The 26727-nt window shown below is 56.7% G+C and overlaps 1 protein-coding gene across 3 annotated transcripts; it reads left to right on the forward strand.

Annotated features, from left to right (window-relative positions):
* Positions 1-18209: 18209 nt before the first annotated feature.
* Positions 18210-24142, forward strand: LOC101677020 (USP6 N-terminal-like protein). Of its 3 annotated transcripts, none has more exons than XM_045066404.1 (6): positions 18210-18417; positions 19483-19602; positions 20268-20650; positions 20976-21075; positions 21361-21513; positions 22843-24142. In XM_045066404.1, exons 2-6 carry the CDS (start codon positions 19596-19598, stop codon positions 22971-22973), a joined length of 774 nt encoding a protein of 257 aa, XP_044922339.1. In that variant the 5' UTR covers positions 18210-18417; positions 19483-19595; the 3' UTR covers positions 22974-24142. The 3 variants fall into 3 exon arrangements, with proteins under 3 accessions (XP_044922339.1, XP_044922338.1, XP_044922334.1); XM_045066403.1 differs by having other exon boundaries at positions 20268-20407; positions 20585-20650; positions 20976-21513; XM_045066399.1 differs by having other exon boundaries at positions 20976-21513.
* The last annotated feature ends 2585 nt before the right edge of the window (positions 24143-26727 follow it).

Raw genomic sequence — 26727 nt, forward strand, 5'->3', positions numbered from 1 at the left:
GAGAACATCTAGTGCTTCCCCATTACACCTGATGGAAGCTTCTGGATGTTTTTGGAGATGTCCCTTACGGGTTGAGGAATTCCCCCTCTATTCCAATTTTGCTGGATGCCTTCATCACGAATGAGTATCGGGATTTATCCAATGTTCTTTCTGTATCAAGTGATGCGACGTGTGATCTTTTTCTGTAGATCATTAACACGGCACGCTGCAATGATCCACGGGCACCTGCTGAACCAGTCTTGCATTTTTCAGGAGAATTGGCACCGGGCTGTAGTGCCTTATTCTTTAATATATTTTAGCATTTGAATTCACTATATATTGATTGAGGTTCTCATGGGGTTCATCGGGACGCTTGGGACATAGTCCCTCCCATTCTATCGTTTCTGGAAGAGGCTGCGTATCATGGGTGCTCTTACTTCTTTAAGTCTCTGGGAGAATTTACCATCGAAACCACCTGGGCCTGGGGATGTCTCAGTACGGTAACGACAGGTTCAATTTTTAAACATTGTTCTACGGCTCTGATACCATGCTTTAAAGATGTCATTTGGTCCTCATCCGGGTTTCTGGTTCACACCTCCCAAAACCCTTGCAATTTCTAGAGCCAAAGGTGTATCTTTTGTTTTAAGCATTGGTCTCTTGACCTCCGTTCCTGAAATCCCTTCAGAGCCATGGAGGTGATGGGAATGTCTTGTTACACATAACCAGTCACCCTCCACCACAGCTGGGTTTATGATCTTGAGGGGAATTGGGGGAAGGCCATGTGTGATGAGAGGGTTGGAGGCTCCATAAAAACCAAAAGAGGGGTGGTCAGAGGGCTTCCAAGTTGGTGAACCCTATTCCGGGCACCTGGGCCCCAAGCTCCTGAAGGGACCAGAGACCATTTCAACCTCACCCTATGGATCTCTGTATCTGGCCACTCATTCCGTTCCTTGAGCATCCTTCGTACAAAACCCCTAATCTACTGGTCAGCTGTTCTCCCAAGTTCTGTGAGCCACTCTAGCAAATGAGTGGACCTGGAGGAGGGGACTGTGGGGCTCTCTGACTCTTAGCTGGTCAGTCAGGAGCACTGGAGACAACCAGACTGGGTCTAAACTGGAGGCTGTCTTATGGGCCTGAGTCCTTCAGCTACGGTGCTCTCTTAACGCAGGTACAGTCAGAAAGGAGTTCATTTGCTGGGATACCTTGGCAATACAGAAACACACACACACATACACACACACACACACACACGCTCACACTCACACACACACGCACACACTAAGGACTGCTCTAGCTATATCTTGCCTCTTGAGGGTGATAGCAAGTGTGTGGTTTTGAAGAATTGTTCCATGTCATAGGCGTTGTCCAATTTATGAGTGTAGACTTGTTTGTCATAACCCTTCTTCCTCTTTCCAGGTGTTCATGGATCGCAGTGATATCTTTCTTTCCTTATATTGGTGAGTCATGTGTTCCTTTTTTTTATTCTTTCTGTCTTGCTAGCCGTTTATCAATGTGCTGATAAGAAGCAACTTCTGGACGGATATAAACAGTGCACCGTTTCCCCATGGTTCACTACATGCAGAACAGACCTTTGTTCTCTTAAGAATGCATACTTACCTGATTGATGATCTTTGGAAATAATGGACCTCATACACTTCATTTCTAAGTTTCCCATCCATTTCTATTTTTTAGAACAGCTTCAGGAGGATCAGGGTCAATTCTTTCAGGTGGGGTAGAATTCTTCTGGGAAGCCATCCAGTGCTGTACTCTTGTTTGCTGGGAGAGTTTTGATCACTAGTTTCAATTTTTCATTTTTGGGGTTATGGATCTATTCAGGTTTTCTCTTTCTTTCTTGGTTTCAGTTTTTTGTCGTTTCTATGTTTCTAGGGATGCCTCCATTTCTTCCAGATTGCCTAATTGGTTGGCCTATTGTTGCTCAGAATATGTTCTTAGAATTGTTGGTATTTTTCTGATGTCGGTTGTAATCTTTACTCTTTCATTCATGATTTTATCCTTTTGGGTCCTTTTCTTTTCTTTTTGATATGTCTGGCTAGGGTTTTATCCATTTTATGCATTCTTTCAAAGATGCATCTCTTGGTTTTGTGGATCTGCTGTACTGTGCTTTTGGTTTTGGCTTATTTATGTTTGCTCTAAACTTTATTAATTCTCTACCCTGCTGGATTTCAGCTTTAGTGGCTGTTCTTTCTCCAGCTCCTTTAGGTGGAAGGTGAGGTTGTGTATTGGAGACTTTTCTTGTTTCTCCAGAAAGGCTTCAATGGCTCTGTGCTTCCTCTGTGGACTGCCCTTGCTGCATCCCAAGGGTTTTCATATGAATTTCGTTCCATGGGATTACCTGTAAAGTCACTGTTTTTTGTACATTCTCTATTTCCTTTTGGGTCTTTGTTTCTTTTCGGGTCTCTCTTCACTGGATGATCCCATTTACTATTTCTTGCAGGGTTGGTTTTCTGATCACAATTTCTTTCGGTTTCTCTTGGCCCCCAAAGCTCTTTATCCTTCATTCCATTCTAAATGTTGGCCTTGCTGGGTAAAGGATTCTCGCCTGCCTATTTTTCTCATTTATCTTCTATATATACCATGCCAGTCTTTTCAGCCGGCCAGGTTTTCGTGAACAAGTCCACTGCCAGCCTTACGTTTCTACCCTTGTAGGTTAAGGACCTCTTATCCTGGGTTGCCTTCAGGATTTTCTCTTTGCTCCGAAATTTACAAGCTATGTTGAGGTGTTCACCTCTTTTTATCGATTTTGAGGTGGACTCTCCATGCCTCTTGGACTCAAATGCCTATTTTTTCCCCAAATCAGGAAAGTTTTCAGCTACAATTTGATTAAATAACCCTTCTGCTGCTCTCCCACTTTCTTTTTCCTCTAGGATCCGACTTCTTCTAATATTGTTTGGCTCTGTGGTATCCCTTAGGTCTCAAACTCTCCCCTCCTGACCCAGGAGCTGTTTCTCTCTCTTTTTCTTAGTGGTTTGTTCTTTTTTGTTTTGTTTTCTAGAGCACGGACTCCCTCTTCTTCTTCATTTATCCTGCCAGTTAGAGCCAGCATTTTTGTTCCATCTCAGAAATAGTCTTCAGGATTTTGACCGGATCAGATTTTAGTTATTTTATTTCTCCAGAAACGGATTCTCTAGTGTCTTCTGTTTTTGTTTTTGTTTTTGTTTTTTTTCCCAAGCCCAGTTAGTATCTTCATAATCACTATTCTAAATTCTAGTGCAGGCATCTCACTTATATCCATATTGATTAAGTCTCTGGCAGTAAGTACCACGATATCATGTAAAAATCCTAACAACAGTAATTTGCAAGCTTGGCTGCCTCATAGGAAAATAAGTCAGAAAACAGATCTTGAGGACTCCGGTCTTGCTGCCAACACATGTACACACAGCACACAGGGACCCACCCGGCATGCTGTCCCATGGCGCTGGGCTCTCAGGACAGCCTCGAAGATGGGACAGTGAGCTCGCTGTGCCTGTGCCCTCGGGGGAGGTCTAGTCCTGCTGGATGTTAAGCTGCTCACCTCTCACCCCCTGTGTCTGCAGCAAGTATTTCTCATGCCATGTGCCTTGGCCTTCCAACCCTTCATGGTATTTTTTGATCAACAGATATGCTTGATATCGCCACAGTCAAGTCTGGTCATCTCTTCCTTGAAGTTTATTGATTTTCCATCGTATTTAAGGAAGATGTTTTCCTATAGGAATGAGGTGAAAACCATTTCTCACATCATCTTCCAACGTTCTGAGCCTTGCACCTTACTGTGTAGACACCACCTGTGCTGATTTCCGAGTATGGTAGGAAATACGTATCTACGTTCCTCATTTTCTGATTAGAGAATTAGGGCTCACAGCAGCATTTAACTGAAAGACCATTTATTTCCATTTTTCTGTAGCATTGACGCTCAGAAATTGGCAAACTCTTCTGACCATTTAAAAGGTGCTCTTGATAGACTTTGGGTAAAAAAAAAAAATGTTTCTCCTTTGCACTATAATATATTCTTGGGGCACTCCAGTAACTCAGTCAGTGGAGTATGTAGCTCTTGATCTCAGGATTATGAGGTCAAGCCTTATGTTGGGTGTGGAGATGACTCAAATAAAATTTAAAAACTTTAAAAATTATTGTTAAACTTCACTGTTTGGCTTTTCAGTTTTTTTGTTGGGCATTGGGTGGGACAAAGGACACAGTATTGTCATCGGACCGTGTTCCAATCCCTCCGTACTTTCTTCTCTTCTCGGGGCTTTCTACGTCTCGCTTCAGGGCCCACTCTCTCCCCAGTGTCATCATTGTATTGTCCCATACTGCCTTCTCAAAGCTATATGGCTTTGCAAGTCACATGGAGACATACAATCTTCTTCAAACTGAATTTTATGTGTGGGGGAGACGAAAGCCGCATTCATTTTTTAAAGATTTATTGTTTATTACTTGAGAGAAAGAGAGCACAGCAGGGAGAGGCCGAATGAAGGAGGGAGACAGGATCCCACGCACACTCCTTCCTGAATGCAGAGCCCTACTCAGGGCTCAATCCTAGGACCATGGGATCATGGCCTGAGTGGAACAAAAGTCCACCACAACATGATTATCCCTTAAGCACACCAAGCACACCCTTAAGCACACCTGAGAAGCACAGCTTCTCAGGACCAGCCCCCTCCCCAAATTGAGCCAACCGGAACCCCCTGTGTTGGCTGTAGAACCACATGGGGTGGGGAAGGGAGAATCCGTGAGCCTCTGTAGAGGATCCTGACTTCCCATCCCTGACGAGGTGGTGTGCTCTTCCACGAGCAGAGCTTTCTGTGGGAGCTGCGGCAATGTTTGTACATTGGGTGTCCAGGTCCTTCGTGTCTTCCAGTAGGTTTGTTCTGAAGTACTGGATGATTCTAGAATTCATTCCTCATATGATCTATAACGTTCCTTCTAAACTTCACATTGTGGCTATCTATGGAGAATACCAGGGGCCTGGTTCCATCCACACATTAACATTAGTAGATCCTTTACAGAGGTCTCAGGGCTTTTGTATGTATGGTTGGGTTTTCTGCACATCACGAGTTTGCTTCTCCCTTTGCAGTCATTCCACTTCTCTTGTTCTTGCCTGTACTTCTCAGGCTTTCTAATCAATGCAGAATGCAGCATCCTTGTGTTGATCATAAACTGAAGGAGAAAGGGTTTTGATTAAGCACGTTGGCTATGGGTTTTTGGATCAGATGAGGAAAGGTCCATTCGATTTCAAGTTTGCTGAGGGTTTGATCATCAACTGATACTGAATTGTATAGAATTGTATCATCTGTAGAGATGATCCTATCATTTTTGTCTTTCATTCTATTCATGTCTTGGATAATTTGATCAATATTTTGGGGACATCTTTATTGAGATAGCATTTACCATACTGTATAATTCACCCAGCGGGAGGGTACAATTCAGGGGTTCTTGGTACAGTGCCAGAGTTATGTGACAGAGACCACCATCAGTGGAGCACCCCAAAGCTGTCAACCCAGAAGTTTGGTCTCTCCCTGCCCTCAGCCTCAAGCATCCACGAATCTACTTTCTGTCCCTATAGATCTGATTGTTCTGGACATTTCCCAGAAATGCAATCACACAACACATGGCCTTCTGAGCCCAGCTTCTTTCATGGACAAGAACATTTCCAAGGTGTGTCCATGCTGTAGCAGGGTTCAGAATTCCTCTCACTTTGTGGCCCAGTGATACTTCACCATGTGATTAATCATGTTCTGTTTATCCGTCATCCGCTGATGGACACTTGGGTTGTTTCCATCTTGTGGCAGTTGTGAATGGTGCTCCTAGGAGCCTTCCCCTCTGTGATTCTGTGTGGAGAGTTGTTTTCAATCACCTCAGGTGGGTCTCCAGGCTGGAAATTGCTGGGCTGCAGGGAGACTCCACGCCTCACCTGTTCAGGATCTGCTGGACTTCAAAAGCAGGACGTTAACGTAACTCTCACTGTGCTCTCATGGTCAGATCCCACAGACCTTATGCCGAAGGTCCCAACCACATGCGTTCCATCCAAGGGTCTGGTTCAGACTTGGCATGGATTTCAGTGATTATGTTTCTTTCATCTTCTTGGCTCTGGAATAGCTTCGCAGTCTTTCTTCAGCTTCCATGACCTTGATGTTTTGGTGGTGGTAGGTAAGTTATCCTGTGAAATGTCCTCTGGGTTGGGTTGTGTGGAGTTTGCTCACAGAATCATTTGGGGTTTGCATCTTTGGCAGGCACTGTGCAGAAGTGAGGCTTGGTTCTTCTCCTGCCTCCTGTTGGGGGTGTCCACTTGGTGTGCCTGTGACGAAGGGTGCTCGCCCCAGGGGTTGGATCAAAGTGGTGTCTGCCAGGCCCTCAGTGTCAAGATACTCTTTGACCCTTCGTAAGGAATAAGTACTTTGCTGGAGACCATTTTGAGACCCGTTGTCTTCTCATTCACGCTCACTGAGTCAGTCATTTCTTTGTACTAGCATGTCAGCATGGACTCACACTTTCCCATTTTGCTCCGAGGGTTATCAATTCTGTTCCGAGGGTTCCTTATTTTCACTCTTGGCTTGTTCCTGGTTTGGCCAGTAGGAGTCCCTTTGAGCTGGCTCCTGGGTCCGTTTGACACGTCTTCAGATTCCTTAAGTCCTTTCTTACTTTCTAGCACAACCAGGTTGTCCAGATCCCTTGTGGGCTCTCGCCCTGGCATGAGGCATTTCCCTGAGGATGACCTGGCTTTCTTTTCATGGACAATGGTATTTAGAAGCCAAGACCTGGGTTCTGGGTGTGCTTATAAACTTCTGGAATTTTCCCCACTCCCTTCCAGTACACCATCCAGACTTTCTCGGTGAACATAGTACATATACGTGTGAGTGTGTGTGTGTGCATGGTGCGTGTGTGCATAAAGGGTGTGTATGTATATGGTGTACACACACAAAGAGACACATTTACACTGATTTCTGTATCTTTTTATATCTTTTATATTTCTAATATTCTTCCTTTACATAGAAATTAAAAATTATAATTTATGCTGATACTAAGAATTCTAACAATTTGGAGTTCATTCCAGTAACCCATCTTCCATATTCAAAACTCCCTTCTCCAATGAGAGAAGCCTGTAACCCATTACCCTCGAGATATCACCTTACTCGATGGATTCCTTTACTCCTACTCTGTCTCCTGTGCCAGCGCGCCACGGCCTGGCTCAATTCCCCAAGCCGGCCTCTTGCTTCATGAGAGACCCTGGGCTCAGTTTCCCTGCTCCACTGCCACCTGGGAGGGTCCCCCTCCTCCACCAGATCTGGATTTGTTGTGCTTTCCTTGCGTACCCCCAGCCCTGTTTCAAGATGCCCCCAGGATTTGTTTGAGTCAGGTAGACTACGGTGACAGACACAGAGACACGCCATGTCTGAGAGGAGAGTTCATGGCTCGGGGCTCTGGAAAGAAGGAGCCATGCCACTCTGGGCCCCACGGCCCCCCAGGGAAGCGTGGGGTGAGTGTGGAGGCTCAGGGAGAGGAGAGCATGGGCCAGGCATCTACTGTAGGTTTTGTGGGAAGGAACAGCTGAGTCAGGGTATGCGAGCCAAACTGGCTTAGGATTAGATAGTCTGAATAATGTCAGTGAGCTCTGGGTCATATCTCTGGTCCCTAGTTGTCTGGTACCTAGCCCTGGCATGATGAGGCCAGGGGGAGAGTGTCCCAAACCACACGAGTTTCGTGAAAAGAGCAGATGAGGGACACAGGTGGTTTGCATCTCCGCAGGGAGTTCCAGGCTACTTGTTTTCTGCTTCTGGGAACCGGATGGCCCTGGCAGAGACAGACCGTCTGCAGGTGCAGATGTTGTGTATTTCTTTGACAGAGAGCACAGCAGGAGGAGTGACAGAGGCAGAGGGAGAAGCAGGCTCCGCACTGAGCGGGGAACACTGGGACCATGACCTGAGCTGAAGGCAGATGCTCAACCCATTGCCCACCTAGGTGCCCCTCTAAGTTCCCTCTGAAAAGCGAACAGCGATATCTTTGTAAAAATACATTCTGTGTTCACATGGAACAGGTCGTGGGGCATCACGTCTCCACCCCGAGGGCACCTGACTGTCCCCTGCACCAAGAACCAGCACCAGCATAGACTGAGCTTGTGGATGGGAAGGCAGACTCGGGACCTTCCTACGTCGATGCCCTGACCCCCAGGGTGCCTGCATTCGGGGATGGAGTCCATAAGGAGCTGACTAGAGGGAGACGAGATGCCCAGGTGGGCTCTATTGACTGGGGTGGTCCCTGCCTGCTCTGGCCTCACACCTCCATGGGGAAGAACTAAAATAAACAGATCCTAACACACAATACGTCATCCACAAAACGTAATTACGATGACAATTGTATTAAGGGAACAGGTGACAGGCAGAGCCTGAAAGGAGTGGGCACGTGGGTAGGGTGCTCGGGGAGGCGCCTCGAAGGAGGGAAGGCTGAACCCAGTGGAGTTTGCGGCAGTCACCGCGGCGCAGGGGAGGGGGCTGCAGGGTGGAGCAGGGCAGGGGTTTGCTGGGGCCCTGCTCAGGGCGATGACGCCATCCCAAAGCTTGCAGGTGTCCTTGGGACCTGGGCAGGTGGACTGTGGCCGGGGTGAGGCCGGGGTGTCGGGCTGTGCCGGATCCAGAGCATTGGTTGGGAGTAGCAGGGACGGAGCCCAAGGAGGGTCGCGGGGCTCCACTGACTTTCTGGCCACAGGGCAGAGGGGCTGGTGACTTGTTCCTAGTGCTCAGGACGGAGGGAGAGGGACATGCCTGGGACAGACCTGGGGCGGTGGGTGAGGTGGACTGAGAGCCAAGGAGCAGAGGTGGAGGGAGACAGAGCTGCCTGAGTCTGGATCCCAGACAAGCTGGAAGAGGCCGGAGAACCCCAGCTTTGGCCTGGATTTCAGGTCACCAAGCCCCACACGGCTCCCTTCCGATGCTGTCCTGGACCTTTCCTGGATTTCCAGGGAATGGGGCTGGGGAAGGGGAGGCTGAGGGGAAGGGAGACATAGATGCAGGTCATCTGGCGCGTGGGAGTATCCCTGTCTCGTCTGCGGCCCCGAGGACAGGGGTCTGGGCCTCATGGTGGGGAACGGGGTCCCAGGAGGCGGCGGTGCCTCACTGGTCCATGCAGGGCCCGGCGCTCCCAGAGACACAGAGGTCTGTTCCCTTCACCGGTCTGGGGCCTGCTGAGGGCCTCCACTGGTCAGTCACCTGCAGGTTGCTCGGGGGCCTCTGCACCCTGAAGGGGCCACCCCGGGTCGCGAGCGCCACACGCGCACCTGGGCCCTGCACCAGGGCCGCCTCCACAGACTCGGCTCCAGCCAGCCTGCTGACGGTGTTCACTGGAGGGCTGCAGGGGCCACCAGGATGTGGAGGCCCCGCGCTCCCACGCCCAGACCCTTCTCCCCAACGCGCCCTGCGCCCAGCACCTGGCCTGCTGCTCCCCGGAGGAGCCCTCCCAACGGCAGCGCGGGCACGCGTCAGGGACCTATGGAAGGGCCAGCACCCCAAAATGACCCTGGATGCAAGCACACACATCACGGGTGCGGGGGTCAGGAGGGAGCCTTCTGCCTCTGCAGCCCGGGTGAGGACCCCGTGTGGCCACCTGCTCCGGGAACATGAGCCCCCACACATGGAGCTCACGCAGCAGAGACTCACGGTCCCCCTGTCCTGGAGGCTGGAAACCAGGTTGCAGGCGTGGGCAGGGCGGGTCCTCCTGAGGTTGTCTCCTGGAGTGTGGACGGCCGTGCTCCCCCTGTGTCCTCCCTGGTCGTCCCTCTGAGTGCACAAGCCCCTGGTGTCTCTTTGTCGTCTCATAAGGACACCAGTCAGATTGAATCGGGACCCTACCCTATGAGCTCATGGAACCTTAGTACGTCTGGAAAGGTCCTTTTTAAGAAACTATTTTAATGTGCTGTTGGATCCTGTTTGCTAGGATCTTGTTGAGAATCTTAGCATCCATATTCCTCAGCGATATTGGTCTGAAAGACCCACAATTGCACTAATGAGTATTTACCCCCAGACTCACCGATGTTGTGAAAAGAAGGGCCATCTGTACCCCAATGTTTATAGCAGCAATGGCCGCGGTCGCCAAACTGTAGGAAGAACCAAGATGCCCTTCAACGGACGAATGGATCAGGAAGATGTGGTCCATATACACTGTGGAGTATGATGCCTCCATCAGAAAGGACGAATACCCAACTTTTGTAGCAACATGGACGGGACTGGAGGAGATTCTGCTGAGTGAAGTAAGTCAAGCAGAGAGAGTCTGTTATCATAGGGTCTCACTTATTTGTGGAGCATAACAAATCGCACGGAGGACGTGGGAGTTAGAGAGGAGACGGGAGTTGGGGGAAATTGGACCATGACAGACTATGGACTCTGAGAGACAATCTGAGGGTTTTGCAGGGGCGGGGGGTGGGGGGTTGGGGGAACCAGGTGGGGGGTATTGGGGAGGGCACGGACTGCAGGGAGCCCTGGGCGTGGTGAACGAATACTGTTATGCTGATACAATACAGTGAATACTGCTATGCTGAAAATAAATAAAAATAAATTTTAAAAAATACGGAAAATGTAAAAAAAAAAAAAAGAAATTATTTTATTTCAATTCGATTAGTGACCAGAGAGCGTATTCCTCATTTCAGAGGGAGATTCAGTGTCCGTCAGTCTCCACGACACCGAGGTCACCTCCAACCCCACCCCGCCTCCCCTCCAGGACCCCTGTTTGTTCCCAGAGTCAGGAGTCTCTTATGGTTTCTCTCTCTCTTCGTTTTTATCTTATTTTGCGTTTCCCTCCCCTTTGCTAGGATCCTCTCTCCGGTCTCTGAAATTCCGCCGTGAGAGCCCGTGATCATGGTCTGCTCTGACTGACTGACCTCGCTGCGCCTCATACTCTGCACTTCCAACCGCTCCGTTGCAAATTCCAAGAATTCATTATTTTTTTAAACAAATATTGGATTTATTTTGTGACACAGGGCAAGCAAGCACGAACTCGGGAAACAGCAGAGGGAGGGGAGAAGCGGGCACCCCGCTGAGCAGGGCTCCCGATGTGGGACCCTGGGATCCTGACTCGACCCGACAGGCAGACGCTTACCCAACTGAGCCCCGTAGCTGGTGCACGAAATCATTGTTTTCATGGCTGAGTAATATTCCACGGTGTGCGTATATGTATCTCCCCCTCGGCTTCTTTATTCATTCCCCTTTTGACGGACGTCTGGGCTCTTTCCATTGTTCGCATATTGTGGACACAGTGGCCGTAACTTTGGGGTGTGCGTGTCCCTCCCAGCACCAGGTTTTATCCTTCAGGTGAACATCGGGTAGTGCGTGGGTGGGTTCCAGCGTGGCTCTGTCGTTCCTCTCCTTCCGCGGAGCCGCCATCCCGTCCTCCAGAGTCCTGCCCCGGACAGCATTCCCACCAACGGAGCAGGAGGGGCCCCTTTCTCCGCATCCTCTCCAACTTTTCTTGTTTCCTGACTTGTTCAGTGAAGCCCTCCTAACCAGAGAAAGCTGGTGTCTCATTGACATTCTGATTTCTATTTCCCTGATGCTACGTGATGTTGACTATATTTTCACGTCTCTGTTGACCACTTGTACGTCTCCAGTAAAGAAACTTCCGTTCATGCCTCTGCCCATTTCATCAATGTATTTTGGGTGGGGGGTGAGGTTGATAGGTTCATTATAGAATTTGGACACTAGTCCTTTATCTGATAAAACATTTAGAAATATCTTCTCTCATTCAGGAGGCTGTCCTCGACTTGATCAACGGTTTCCCTTGCTGGGCAAAAGCTTTTGGTCTTGACGAATTCCCAATAGTTCCTGTTTGCTTTTGTTTCCGTTGCCCTTGGAGACGTGTCTGAGACAGGCTGCTGGGGCTGAGGTCCGAGCGGTCACCGGCTGCGTGCTCCTCTGGGGTGAGGTTGGATGCCTGCGTCACGGGAAGGTCTTTCAGCCCTACTGAGTCCATTTCTGGGTGTGGTGCCAGAAAGCGGTCCAGGTCCCCTCTTCTGCATGTGGCTCTCCAATGTTCCCGACACCAGTTACTGAAGAGACTGTGTTTCTCCATTGACTATGCTTGCCTGTTGGTTGACGATGACCAGACCATAGAGTTGAGGGTCCACTTTGGGGTTCTCTTTTCCGTTCCAGTGAACCCTGTGTCTGTTTTGGGCTGGTCCCATACTGTCTTTTTTTTTTTTAAGATATTAATTTATTTGACACAGAGAGATCACAAGTAGGCAGAGAGGCAGGCAGAGAGAGAGAGAGAGAGGAGGAAGCAGGCTCCCTGCTGAGCAGAGAGCCCGATGCGGGGCTCAATCCCAGGACCCTGGGATCATGACCTGAGCCAAAGGCAGAGGCTTTAAACCCCTGAGCCACCCAGGCGCCCCGGGTCCCATACTGGCTTGACGATGACAGCCGTGGACTAGTTCTGGAAGTCCAGAAGGACGCCGGCAGCTTCAGTATTCTTTTTCCACCTCCCTTTAGGTATTCGGGGTTTGTCCTCATCCCCGAGAAACACTCGGTTTGCTTGTTCCGACTCTGAAAAAACGGGCCAAGGTATACTGAGAGGGATTCCATGGAGTGGGGAGAATGCTCGGGGCAGTGCAGACATTTGAATGATATTATGTCTTCCTACCCATGAGCACGGAATATTTCTCTCCTTCTCGGTGTCTTCCTCGACGTCGTTCACAAGTTCTGTCGCTTCCAGAAGAGCGATCCTTTACCACCTTGCTTGGCTGGACTCCTCTGTATCCTCTGGGTTTGGGTGTCGTCGTAAGTGGGATGGATTCCTTCATTTCCCTTTCCTTTCCTTGTTAGCGCAGAGACCAGCCACCGACGTCCGTGCCTTCCACGTCTATCCTACGACTTTCTCAATTCCCGGATGAGCTCTAGCCATCCTGGGGTGGAGACTTCTAGGTTGTCCATAGAAAGGATCCAAGAAGAGGTTCTCATCTGTGAGGAGGACGAGTTTGACGTCTTCTTTTCCAATTTGGATGCTTTGAATTTCTTTGTGTTGTCTGACTGCTGAGGGTAGGCCTTGTCGTGCTCTGCTGACAGCCATGGTGAGGGTGGACATCCCTGCCGTGCTCCTGGCCGGAAGGGAAAAGCTCTCAGCTTCCCCCCATTGAGAATGATCCTCGCTGTGGGGTCTCCTAGACAGCTTTTCGGACACTGAGGTATGTTCCCTCTCTCCCTCCACTGTGCAGAGTTTTTATCAAGAACGGAGGCTGTCCTTGGTCCCAGGCTCTCTGTGCATCTATTGAGATGCTAATACGGCTTGGGTCCTTTCTCTGGCGAAAGGGGGGCATGGCATTGGTGGATTTGCAGGAGGGAACGTGGGTGGTGGGTGCGGGGTGGGCAGTAGACCTGAAGACTCTTGAGAGCTCTAAACTTCCAGTGCGAAGCTAAAGAGGTCCCAGAAACACGAATAGTGACTGTAGGGAATGCAGTCCCTCGTACTGGGACCATCAGAGCTTGGTACGGGGACAGAGGGTAGGACACTTCTCTTGCAGAGCGCTGATGAATGGGGACAACCGTGGAATCACTGAGTGGCACTCCAGAAACGCATGCTCCATGACGTGTTGACCACACCACAGTAGACACGAACGACCAGGGGCTTCCGGTAGAAATCCTCCTGGGTCCATGAAAGGCCATGATACAGACGTTCCAAGGAGAGGGCAGCTCTGCAGACATGAGAGCGATTCCTCCCATGGTCTGCAATGTGTATTGAAAACCACTGACTTCTTAGTTCTTTGAGAGAGAGAGAGAGAGAGCTGAAGCGGAAGGAGGGCAGAGGGAGAGGGAGAGAGACCCTGACGCAGACTCCCAGCGGCGTCCAGGACCCAACACGGGGTCCATCTCTCCACCCGTCAGATCATGACCTGAGCCAACATCTCAGGCGGACCGTCACCCGACCAAGCCCCCCAGACACCCCTCCAGTGTGCTCGAGGACAGAGCGCACACTGGCAACCCATGGGTTGGGAGGACATTCGTGACCCTGTCGACGAAGCAGGGGGCTCCCCCGAGGGTCCCCGCATAGGACCTCAGGATGGTGGGAGGGCGCCAAGCCTCCCCTTCCCACCGCGCATGGTACCAAGACCCTCCCGGGGAGTGAGAGGTGCAGGGGGATGGACTCAGTGCAGACAGAACCCTGCTGACCCGCACGGATGACACGGGACCCGCCGTGGACGGAACGGTGGCGCCCCAGGGTTCTGCCGCTGCCTCGCGCACACTGTGCTCTGTGTCCGCCGGCACCTGGAGACGCTCGCGCTCTCTGCTCCTGGCTCTGCCACACGTTCACGAACGCGCTCCCCCCACGAACCCCGTGTAGACCACAGGCGCAGCTCCCACAGCGACAGGTCACAGGTGAGTGTGAGCTGCTCCCTTCGGGCCGCTGTGGGGCCTGCGGGCTCAGGGGGAGCGGCGTGGGACTCCAGGGCGGTGGCCGAGACTCCCAGACCCCAAGCGCAGACCTTGAGCCGGCGCGGGCAGCCTTTCCACAGCCCCCTGGAGGGCGGGCTGCCCCCGCCGCCGCCCGGGGCCCAGCCTCCTGCACAGGGAGCCCGCACGCCCCTCCCCTCCAGGGAGCACAGAGTCCCTCCTGCGCTCCCCTCCGCCCCTCCTCGGGCGATTCCCAAACCCCAGGCTGGCGAGCCCGTCCAGACTCTGGCTGGCATGTGTTCATGTGGGGACGTCCCGCTCACGGGCTTTTCCCTGTTGTCGCGTGAGCTTGTCACATCTCAGAGTCCCCTTCGATGCCCCCCAAGCCCGCAGGGACACTCGCTGGCCGGCCGTTCCATCCAGCCTCGCCCTGTCGGCCCCGGGCTCGGGGACACCACCCCAAGCATCAGGTCAGCAATTCCTGGAGAAACCCGGACACCCCGTGTGCGGGGTGAAGGGACCGTGCTCTCCGTGTGACCACGTGCCGGGGACGGTGGCTGGGAAGGAGTCTGGAGGCCGGGAGTGCCCCGGGGAGGCGGTGCCCGCGTGGGATCCGTCGACCCAGCACGGCCCTTGGAGCCCCAGGGTTCTCTCCAATCGGGGCTCAGACAGACTGGGGATCTGCCCGCTGGGAGCACCCGCCTTGGTTCCCTGGAGGTTCTCATGCAGGGTGCCCTCGGGGTGTTTTTGGTTGGCAGCACCGTGAACCAGGACCTGGAGACGCTGATGGCCTTGGAACGAGCCCACATCCTAGCCAATTACACCCAGGTGAGGCCCAGAGGGGACCCATCGACTTGATGGACCCTCATTTCGGGGTGTGGCCAGGGTCAAGGATGGGCCTGTCCAGCCCAGACAAAGACCAGGGTCCTCGGGAACAAACGCGAGGCAGGGGAGGGTCCTGGGCATGGGAAGCAGCTGAAGGTCCATCGGGGATCCTAGGTGTCCATTGTCGATGAGTTCCAGATGAGGATCATAGGCGGCAGGAGCTCGGGAGGCCCAAGCTGAGATCCCAGACAGCGGGTGCTCAGGAGATCCAGGTGGGGTCCTAGGCGTGTAGGAGCAGGTCTGGCCCCAAGGGAGACTTCAGCAGCGAGAGCACGAATGCCCAGGCAGGGACCAGAGCCGCAGTCCCGTAGGGGAGACCAAGGGGCTGTGGCTGGCCCTAGGAGTGGGGGAAGCCAGGCAGGGGACATCTCTGGTAGAGCCAGGGGTGGCAGTCAGCATGCTCCAGAGCCGGCAGGGCCTGCCTCCCATGCTGCCCCTCTGCCGAGGGTCCTGGGCCCCCTGAGGATGCAGGGGCGAGAGGAGCCAGTCTGCTCCCTCCCATCCCCCTGCCCCTGGCTCGGACGGGACCCCCACCACGGACCCCCTCTGTTTCAGGCACGCCCAGCGGGGTCTCCAGGGGACGCCTGGGAAGATGCCGACCTCTCGCTGCGCAGGCTCACGGACCATCACGGCTTCCTGCAGTGAGTCCCGGGGCCGCCTCCGGCCAGCCCAGGGGCGGGATGCATTGGCAGGAACTTCTCTCTCTGGAGGCAGGACCCATGTCCCCAGCTCAGGGCCTCGTCCCCTGCAGCCCTCTGAGAGCTCGACTCTGCTCTGGCTGGAGCTGGGTGACCCGGGAGGCAGGTCGAGATCGTGGCAGGAATTGAGTTGGGCCTTGGACCGGGCCCCTGGCACCCCAACGAGGGGCCGCATGCCTGCTTCGGGGAGGCCCGGGGCCTGCCTCCTGCTTTCTGTCTGTGCGTCCCGTCAGTCCAGCTGGGACTACAGAGGGGGAGGGCTCTGGGGCGGTGGCGTCCTTTCCGTGGGAGGGCGGTGTGGTCCGGGGGAGGGCCGAGGGGTACCCTCGGGGACACGCCCCGTCAAGCCCACCATAGATTCCGAATGATTTGGGGTTGGCAGGATGAGGCCAGGAACCAGGCCAGGTCAGGGAGGGGTGATGGGCAGCAGAGGGAGGGGCCGACCCACCTGGGCGGGGGGCACGGAGAGGGACAGGAGGCCGTCCTGGAGCGGGGAGCCAGGGAAGGGGACCGCGCAGTGGCCTTGCTACGAGGGAAGGAGGCTGTTAGGCCGAGGGGCCCCGCGAGACCTCACTGTGGCCGGAGACTCCGTGAGCGGTCCCCGCGCTGCTCCCGTGTCTCCAGGCCCTGCTCGCCGCCCAGTGACCAGTGGCCGTGGAGGTCGGTGGGAGGGTGGGGCCGTGCTCGTGGCTCTGACAAGACGAGGGGCCAGAGCGGCAGAAGTGACCGGCAAGAGGGGTGGAGTCAGGGGACAGCAGGGTGATGGACACAGTGAGGAGAGGCAGGCCGGACACTGGGCACGCAGGCCCCGTGAGCCCGTGGTGTCCTCAGACTCATGGTCACAGGGGCCACCCAGGCAGCACTGACAGGACTAGGAGTGGCCCATCCCACTTTAAGAGCAGGTCCCTCCTGGGGGACCGCTGAGGGACCCCAGCCCAGCCCACCTGGCAACAACCGCCTTCTCACACCCCAGGCGGGATGCTGCTGTCCCCCCCCGAGCCACAGGCAGCTGGCCGTCCCAGCCCTCCCCGAGGTCAGGCCTCCCCTCCCCGGTCTTGGGGGCTCCGGGGCCGGGGTCTGGTCCTCAGGGCTCTGCTTCTCTTGCCTTCCAGGGAGAAGGAGCTGCCCGGCCTCAGCCCCCGAGAGGCGAAGGTACGAGCCTGTCCTGGGGCACGGGCAGGACACGGTGGGTGGGCGTGGGGCCGGTGATGGCAGACCCTGTCCCCAAAGCTGTCCCCAGGGCTAAGTCACCAAAGCCCCGTCCCAGGAATCCGCACGTGGCCAGGAACCTCGCCTGAGCCCCGGAGACGCTGTCCGCGGGAGCGGCCCTGTGCCTCTCAGGCCCCTCTCAGTCTGTTCCCAGCACAGTCCCGGCCCCCAGGGCTTCTGGACGCTGCCCATGCGCCGGTCTCCTGCTCTGCATGGCTTATCTGGTGCCCCCCTTCTCCTGCTCCAGCAACATCGCCAGGAGACCCGCAGGGCCGACAAGTGGGTGAAAATGCTGAGAAACTGGGACCACTACAGGCCCAGCGAGAAGGTGGGTGCCGGGGGCCCGCAGACGGCATCTGTCCCATGGGGGTGGGGGCAAAGCCTCTGCCTCCCCCGGACCCCAACCCCACGGGAGTGCCCCTGTCTGGGGCGAGTCTGCTGGCAGAGCCCAAGCCTCCCCAGTTCCAAGCCGGCAGCAGAGGAAGCGACGGGTCAGGGCCCAGTGCCCTCCTCCTCATGGGAGACGGGGCTCAGCTCCGAGGAGACCCAGCCTCTCGGGGACGCCACGGAGCCAAAGCCAAAGGCTTCTGGATGCCTCTTGCTCCTACGCCTGACGGGGCAGGCCTGGTTCTGGGTCCCGGCACTGCCTTCTCTCCTGCAGATGCGTCAGCGCCTCTATAAAGGGGTCCCTCCCCAGCTCAGGGCCTCGTCCCCTGCAGGTGAGGGGTCAGGTGTGGGCCCTGCTGCTCGATATTCCAAAGGTCAAGTCCACCCACCAGGGGCTGTACGAGGTAAGCCCTTGCGCCCTCAGCAGAGACGTGGCCCTTGGAGGAGGCCTGGGCAGGAGCCGAGGACACCCCGCGGGGAGAGGCGAGTCAGGGCCTGGCTGGGGCTCCATCCTGGAGGACAGGGCTCCATGCGGGGGAGGGAAGACCCCCGGGCTGACCCTCGGGAGTGTCCTCGGCCCCCAGGCCTGCCCACACGATCCCTGACGCCGGCATCCCGGGCACGGTGGGCTCCTGGGGGGGGACCCCGCCTCAGAGACCACGGAATGAAGGAGGTGTCCACAGGACACGGCCCAGGGCGTCTCGGGACGCTCTCTGCTTCGGGGACAGTTGGTGGCAGTTGGGGTTCCGTGCCCTGATGCTGGCTCCTCCTCCCCGGTTCTGCCCCCAGACAATGAAGGAGCGGGCCCAGCTATCCTGCAAAGACATCAGACAAATCGACCTGGACGTGAACCGGACCTACAGGAACCACATCATGTTCCGGGACCGCTATGGCGTCGGGTGAGGCTGGGGGACAAGCAGGGCTCTGGGGGCACGGGAGCTCCTCGGGGGTCCGGCGCGACCCAGGGGGCTTCTGGGTGGGGCACGCGGGGTCTCTGAGGAGAGGGGGAGGAACGGCAGCAAACGTGGTCTCGGCCGCATGGTGAACGTGGGAGGAGGTCCCAGGGGTCCCTACCCCCACCCCGGGGCTGCTGCGATGGGAGGGCATCGGGCCAGGGCCTGGCGGGGCAGCCATGTGAGCAGAACCCATAAGGTTGGCGGGGGCTGGTAGGAGGGAGCCGAGCCAGAGGGCGGGTGGTGGCAGGGGCCACTACGGGGAGCTGGGGCCGGGCAGCACAGACTCGGCCGGGCGAGGACACACATGGACGGACGAGGGGCACACGGTCAAGGGGACAGCCCGCTGGGTGTGATTCTGCGTGGACTGGCATTCTATTTTCCACAGTGGACACTGTGTAAAGATGGCCAGGACCCCGAACCCCCAAATGCCACCCGGCCCCGCCCCAGTCCCGTGTTCACCCCCCGCATCCCCCGCCGCATGCGTCCCGCCCCGAGCCTCACAGAAGACCGCGGGTCCCCTGGGGCTGCACTCTGCTCCTCGGGGGGCTCCCACGCGGCTCAGGCAGACCAGAGCCCCCACCCCGCTCTCCCGTCCCCTGGCAGCGAGGCCTGTTCCACGTCCTCCTGGCCTATCCGGTCTACAACCCCGTGAGAGTCCCTGCCCCCGGCCCTCCTGTCCCACGGGGGCCCTTTGTCCCCAGGACGCCTGAGCAGGCGGGACTCCTAGTTGGGACTCCAGTTCCCCCAGAGACGCAAGCGAGGGGCCCTGCACCCTAGGCCTGAGGCCGGACTGGGGTGCAGACCTCAGTGCGGGGAGGGATGGCCCCTGAGTCCCCAAGCCCTGGGTGCGGGGGTCTCTGGCCTGCACCGCTGTGGTGCTGACGCTCGGGGCTGGGTCCTGAGGAGCCCGTGGGAGGATCGATCGGGACTGGGCGGGGAGGGCGGTTCCCATTGCTCTGACCTCGACCCAGCGCGGTGGCCCCGTCCCATGGGGTCTGGCTCTTGCAGGAGGTGGGCTACTGTCAGGGGATGAGCGACATCGTGGGACTCCTCCTGGTGTTCCTGGGTGAGGAAGACGCCTTCTGGGCCCTGGCCCAGCTGATGAGCTTGAGACCCACGCCATGCACGGTAGGCGGCCTGCAGGGTGCCTGGGCGGGACCTGGAACTCAGGACTCTGTCCCTCCAGGGCGGCCGCAGCGGAGGGGCAGTCCGGGACCCCCAGCCAGCCCGCCTCCCCTCCGGCAAAGGGCGCGGCCCCCTCAGGGCGTCTGTAGCCGCGGCCACTGGCCCCAGCGTTTGCAGACTGTTCTCGCCTTCCACGGGGCCTTCTGCCCCCGGTCTGGCAGCTGGCTTGCCCGCTGGGTCCCCCGGCATCCCACGGCCAGATGGAGCCCTGGCAGTGGCATGTCCCGCTCCCTGGACCCTCAGTCCGGCACCCAAGCCCAGGCGTTGGGCCCGCACACCCCATCACCCTCCCCGTGGGAGGCTTGTTCTGCCCCTCAGGGCTGGGGACCCCCTGCCCCTGCCGCAACCACCGCGGAAGTGTGCCGGGCCCGACGGGCCTGGTGCTCAGCCCGGCCACCCACTCAGCTGGGTCTGTGAGGAGGGACCCCTGGCCCGGCCCCCAGGCCTGGACGGCTCTGCTGCGGTTGCGGATGAGCGGGCGCAGCCAGCGCTGGGCGGGCCGTGGGCTCACACTCCGGTCGGGGCATGGGAGCGGAGCCCCCCGGCAGACCCACCGCCCACCTGCTGGGGACAAGGCCCTGATGGTGGGGTGCCTGGGGCCTTCTCAGGGTTCTTCGCTCCGGGATTCCCAAAGCTGGCCCGTTTCCAGCGGCATCATGACAGCATCATGGAGGAGCTCAGAGGCCTGAGGAAACACCTGGCGAGGAGACGCTCCCCGGAGGCCCTGCCCTCACGGCCCGGGGCAGGGGTAGGGGACCCGCAGAACCCTGCCCACGCTGCCCAGAGCCCGGTGTCCTGCTCTGTCTCCTGCTGGGCCCAGGGCGCCCTCGGGGCTGAGCGTGGCCTCGGGGAGTGTGTCCCCCTGTCTGTGCGGGTGGCGTGCGGCCGCCGGCTGGGCCCCGAGCACCTTGTGTCCTTCTGCCAGGACGAGCAAGGGCTGAGCGCGGGGCTGTACACCCCCAAGTGGTTTCTGCAATGTTTCATCGGCCGGGTAAGGCCCTCAGGCAGACCTGGTCCCTGACCTGCTCCCGACCCCGGGCCCAGGGGAAGCCCGAGCTCAGCCTCACGCTCCAGACCAGCCAGGCCCGACCCGGAAGGCCCCGAGCCGGAGGCTCGCGGTCCAGACCTGTCCTGCATACTCCAAGGTCGTCTGGAGCCCATCTTCCCCAGGAGGAGGACACCCACGGGACAGGCTGCAGAGCCCCGTCGGACGCAGCCAGGGGGACAGCAGGGGCAGGGCAGACGGGAGGCCTTCACACAGAGGAGAACCCCTGGGCCCAACTGAGGCGGGTCCCCCCACACCCGCTCCCCCGCAGACCCCCTTCGTGCTCACCCTGACGCTATGGGACGCCTACATGCTGGACGGAGCGCGTGTCCTCACAGCTATGGCCTACACCGTCCTCAGGCTGCACCGTAGTACGGGACCCCGCGGGAGCCCAGGGGTGCCCCATGCAGGTGTGGGGGGCCAGGGAGATGGCCCACTGCTCCCGGGGGCGAGGAGCAGGCAGGCCTCGGTGGAGGGACACTGGCTGGCCGGTGGCTTGGGGGCCCCCCTGCAGAGGAGCAGCGGCCACGGGGCCTCTCCTGCCGGCTCTGCCCGCGGTGCTCCTGGGAACAGCGGGACGCCCAACCGCTGTCCCGGGCAGGATCCTGGGACAGTGGGGAGGCGCCCCTCTGCTCTGACTCACACCCATTGCCCAGAACGCCTCCTGAAGCTGCCCCTGGAAGGGCTGCAGGGCTTCCTTCAAGACACCCTGGCCCAGCCCTGGGCCCTGGAGGATGAGGCCGTCCTCGGACACCTTCGGGCCTCCATGGCCCATCTCCGCCGGAGGAAGTGCGACCTGCCCCCGCCAGGTGGGCTCCGGTCCCCGTCCCCTCCCGCCTCGCCCCCCTGGGGCAGCTGACAGTGGACCCAGTCCCCGGGGGCCCTCCTCTGTGTCTCTGACCCTCTGCTCTTCTGCTCCAACCTCAGGGAACCCAGGCCCGGCCCGGGCATCGGGGTGCTCCCCGAGGGGGCGGGGCATGCGCGGCCTGGATGAGCCGTGAGGGGCAGGGCGGGGTGGACCCCAGGGAGCCGGGAGCACAGCCTGGGGGCGCAGCCTGCTGGAGACACGCCCTGAGGAGCTCCCCAAGATGCCCCTGGGCCAGGAGCAGGTGTCCCCAGCCCCGACGGCCCTCCTCCCTGCTCCTACCCTGGAGACGCTCTCCGGAGCGGAGGGGCTGGCCTCCCCACGCCCAGCCACACTCGCTGAGCAGCCGGGACCCCTTCCCCGCCAGGCCGTGATCAAGGCCGAGCGGCCGCTGCGGGAGGGAAGGTCGATGCAGTCCTTGGCTGCACCCCTGCGGCCGGGAGCACCTGGGACCCCGGTTCTGTCGCGGCTGCCCCCGCAGCGATGCAGTTCCCTCCCCAACCTGCCAGGACACCAGGGGTGTGTGCAGGGGCCTGTGGACATGGCCTCGAGGCCACAACCATGGGCCCCTTTCCCTTCAGCTCCTGCCAGGGCCACCCGTGTGGCCACACCCCAGACCAGGCCCCAAAACGTCTTGGGGTCTCGTGGGATGAGGTCTCCCCAGCCCAGGAAGGAGGACGCGGTAGGGCCCGGGACACCCTTCCTGCCCTGGGGCCTCCGCAGCTCCTGCCCCTGTGTGCGCTTGGACCGGCCCAGCCGAGACACCCGTGGGCCAGTGCAGAGCCCGCAGCCCCAGGGCCCTGCACGTGCCTGGGCCCCGCTGACCATCTCCTCGATGCGCAATGTCCATTCCCCAAGGCCTCTGGAGAAGAGCTTGGGGGCCGAGAGGCTCTGGGCAGCCAGCACGGAGCCCTGCCTCCTCACTCTCGACTTTTTAGAAGATGGCACCCTCGCCAGGAGGTACAAGTCACTGACCTAGAGGGACTTCCGCTGGCCTGACCCCAGGCCCGGGGGAGCAGAGAGGACACAAGCTCCCCACCCCCACAATGACCAGAAGGAGAACTGAGGGGTCTGAGGCCCCATGGCCTCGGGAAGTCCTGAGTTCTGACCCAAAGCTGGTGAAGTCCACGGAGAACTCTCTGTGTCCGCCTGGGGACTGGGTGTGCCCCACGGGTGCACGACTCCCACCTAGGGCAGCGCTGGGGACCACAGGTCACCCCAGCCTGGGCACAGCAGGGACCAGGAGTGGGCTCCGCCCTCCCCTCCCCCACAGGAGGAGGCCAGAGACACCAGAGCGCAGGACTCCAGCGATCACCTGGCAGCCATGGTGCACTGGCCGAGGCCAGGCAGACCATGTCGGGACCCTGTCCGGGAACCCCAACGCTGCTCAGGTCAGCATCCTAGCACCCGCCTCTCAAGACCCCAAGCTCGGGAAACGTGTTGACACCCGCAGTCAGCACAAGTGGAGGCGACAAGTGGGGGACGCTAGCGCCCAGGCCTCCGTGCGATTTCCCCCTTCCCCTGAAGGAGAAGCAGGTCTCCGTCCCCAGGGGAAGACTCGCACCCTTGGTTCTGAGCCCCCGTTGACTGCTGACATTCATTAAAGTGTTGTCGAGGTCGAACGCAAAGCCGGCCTGACGTGTGAAGCCCAGACTCTCTGAGAGACGCGCCACACAGACACCCAGACAGAACAGGGGGGCTCGGCCCAGGCCGCCTCCCCATTCCCCGCAGGGCTCCCCGCAGAGGGGCCTCCAGGCAGACAACGCGGAGGGACCCGGGGCCCTTCCCCTCTCGGCCTGACGCCAGCGTCCAGACCCTGAAATTATGGACTGAGACCGAGCCTGTGCCCAAAGGGCCAGGACGGGGCTGGCAGCAGAGTGACAGGCGGGTGCCGCTGGCCTCAGGTCGCCACAGTCTGTGCAGAGCTCGACCTTCTCCCTCTGCCCGCCCAGGCTCCCACCCAAGGGGCGCCGGGCCCTGCTCCCTCCGCAGCCTCAGGCCTGCGCCCACCAGGCAGCTCGCTCCTCGGGAGGTGCCCCCCCATACACACACAGGGCGGGCCCGGGGTCTGGCTCCCGGCTTGAACACCCGTGTCCCACTCCTGTCCGACCTACCGACCTTGTCCCCACCAGCCCACGGAAGGGACAGGGCCAACAAGGGCCCACAGGGCTCTCTGGGGACCTTGGGACCAGGGCCCCAAGGTCGCTGCTCGGGTCTGTCCAGGGAGATTCCCCTCTCCCTGGAGCTGGGTCAGCCCAGACCCTGAGCCCCGCGCTTCTCGACCACTCCGCCGTCCGGGGACACCTACAGCGCTAGGGGCCGCTGGGTTCCGGGGGTCCCGGGGGTCCCAGAGTGTCAGAGAGGGTTCTGTGGCTAGAGTCAGAGCCTGTGTGGCTGCCCTGTGTGGGAGGAGAGGGGGCAGGGAGCCCTGCTTGCTGGCAGGGGTGGGGCGGGGCGGGGACAGTCCCTGGCTCGCAGTGTGCTTTACAGCTGGCTCACCTGGCCCACCTTGGTCAAGATCTCCATGCAGGGGACGCCACAGCTCTAGGTGAGGTCTGGTCCTACCGTAAATTTTTTTTTTTTTTTTTTTGATGGGGTCTTTGTACAGTTTGGTGATGCTGGCTTCATAAAGTGAGTTTGGAAGTTTTCCTTCCATTTCTATTTTTTGTAACACTTTCAGGAGAGTAGGAATTAATTCTGCTTTAAATGTTTGGTAGAATTCCCCCGGGGAGTCGTCTGGCCCTGGGCTCCTGTTTGTTTGGAGATTTCCAACTCCTTACTGGTTATGGGTCTGTTCAGGTTTTCTGTTTCTTCCTGGCTCAGTTGTGGTAGTTTCTACGTCTCTAGGAATGCATCCATTTCTTCCAGCTTGTCTACTTGGTGGCGTAGAGTTGCTCACAATATGTTCTTGGAATGGTTTGTATTTCTTTGGTGTTGGTTGTGATCTCTCTGCTTTCATTCATGCTTTTATTAATTTGGGTCCTTTCTCTCTCCTTCTGGGTAAGTCTGGCAGGGGTTTATCATCTTACTAATTCTTTCAAAGAACCAGCTCCTAGTTTTCTTGATTTGTTCTATTGTTTGTTTGTTTGTTTTAGTCTCTATTTCATTGATTTCTGCTCTGATCTTGATTATTTATCTTCTCCTGCTGGGCTGAGGTTATCTTTTCTGTTCTTTCTCCCGCTCCTGTAGGTGAAGGGTTAGGTTGTGTATCAGGGACCTTACCTGTTACTTGAGAAAGGCTTGTATTGCTCTATACTGTCCTCTCAGGACCGCCTTTGCTGTGTCCCAGAGATTTTAAACACTTGTGTTTTCATTTTCATTTGTTTCCATGACATTTTTAAAATTCTTTTTCCCGGTTGACCCATTCATTCTTACTAAAGGATGGTCTTTAGCCTCTAGTATTTGAGGTCTTTCCAACGTTCCTCTTGTGGTTGAGACCTAGCTTCACAACATTAGTGTCTAAAAATATGCAAGGGATGACCCCAGTCTCTCAGTACTGGATGAGACCTGATTGGTGACCCAGGATGTGATCTATTCTGGAGACCTGTTTGGTGACCCAGGATGTGCACTAGAAAAGGATGTGTATGCTGCTGCTTTGGGATGGAATGCTCTGAATAGATCTGTGATGTCCATCTGGTCCAGGGTGTCATTGAACGCCTTTATTTCTTTGTTCATCTTTGGCTTAGATGATCTATCCCTTTCCCTGAGTGGGGTGTTAAAGTCCCTTACTATTATTGTTTATTCTCGGTATGTTTCTTTGATTTTGTTTTCATTGATGTATATAATTGGCTGCTCCCCTGTTAGGGGCACAGATATTGAAAATAGTGAGATCTTCTCGTTGGACAGACCCTTTGAGTAGGATAGTGTCCTTCCCTCATCTCTCGTTATAGTCTTTGGTCGAAAATCTAATTTATCTGACATCAAGATTGCTGCCCCAGCTTTCTTTTGATGTCTATTAGCATGGTGAATTGTTTCCTACCCCCTCACATCAAATCTGGAGGTGTCTTAGGGTCGAAAAGGAGTTTCTTGCAGACCGCCTCTTGATGGGTCTTGTTTTTTTAATCCGTTCTGATACCCTGTGTCTTTTGATTGGGGCACTGAGCCCATTTACATTCAGGCTAACTATTGAGAGAGATGAATTTTGTGCCATTGGGTTTCCTGTATGCTGACTGTTACTGTATGTTGTCTCTGTTCCTTTCTGGTCTGTTAGATTTAGGCTCTGTCTTTGCTCGGAGGACCCCTTCCAATATTTCCTGTAGGGCTGGTTTGGTGTTTACAAATTCATTTAGTTTCTGTTTAGTCTCTCCTTCTCCCACAGCCCATTCCATGTTAACGCGGAATGTGTTTTTACAAAATAACTCCATTTGCTTTTCAGAGGGACTTTGAGAGTGGTGCCTGGGTGGCTACGTGGGTTGAGCATCGGCCTTCAGCTCACGTCTTGATCCCAGGGTTCCCTGCTCAGTGCAAGACCTGCTTCTCCTCCAACCTCTGCCGCACCTCCTGCTTGTTCTCTCTCTCTCTGTCAAAGAAATACATAAAGTCTTTTTAAAAATGAGAGGGAATTTAATGAGAAGAATGTCTCATTTTGCGTCTTTGCAAATGTCTTCACTGCTTGGTGTAACTGGAGAGACCTTGGCCCTCACACCTGTGTCTATATTTTGGGGAGAGGGTTGGGTGTGGGGGGGTAGCCCTATACCCCATTTCCCTAGTTGGAGGGTTCCCAATAGAGATTGTCAACTGAGAACCGTGCAGCCCACCAGGACGTGGGTATGGCCACCAAGGGGTGGGGCGGACCAGTGGGCTCCTCAGGCTCACCTGGACAGGTAGAGACCATGGGATCCCTTCCTGACCTCTGTCCCTGAGCCGGGTGAAGAGGGCCCCAGTGCAGGCAGGGGAGACCAGGCCTGGGGGTCGGACCTCGGGAGGAAGGGAAGGTATTAGTCATGTTCTGTACTTTCTGTGTTTCATGATGCTTTGACATCTCAGGGCCTTGCACACCTGGAGACGGTCTGTCCCTCCCAGGGTCATCCAGTTCCCAGAAGCAGAAAACAAGTATCCTCAACTCCCTGAGGAGATGCAAACCAGCCATGTCTCTCATCTGCTTTCTTTCATGGAACTCCTGTAGTTTGGGACACGCTCCCCCCACCACGCTAGGGCT

This window comes from Mustela putorius, unplaced genomic scaffold (genome assembly GCF_011764305.1).
Source record: "Mustela putorius furo isolate JIRA1106 unplaced genomic scaffold, ASM1176430v1.1 tig00000127_pilon_pilon_pilon, whole genome shotgun sequence".
NCBI lineage: Eukaryota > Metazoa > Chordata > Mammalia > Carnivora > Mustelidae > Mustela > Mustela putorius.

Coding starts and splice junctions, on each gene's coding strand:
- LOC101677020 (XM_045066399.1), top strand. Junction 20,651..20,975: donor TGCAATGTTTCATCGGCCGG/GTAAGGCCCTCA, acceptor GCTCCCCCGCAG/ACCCCCTTCGTGCTCACCCT. Junction 21,514..22,842: donor GTGCGACCTGCCCCCGCCAG/GTGGGCTCCGGT, acceptor CCTCCCCCACAG/GAGGAGGCCAGAGACACCAG.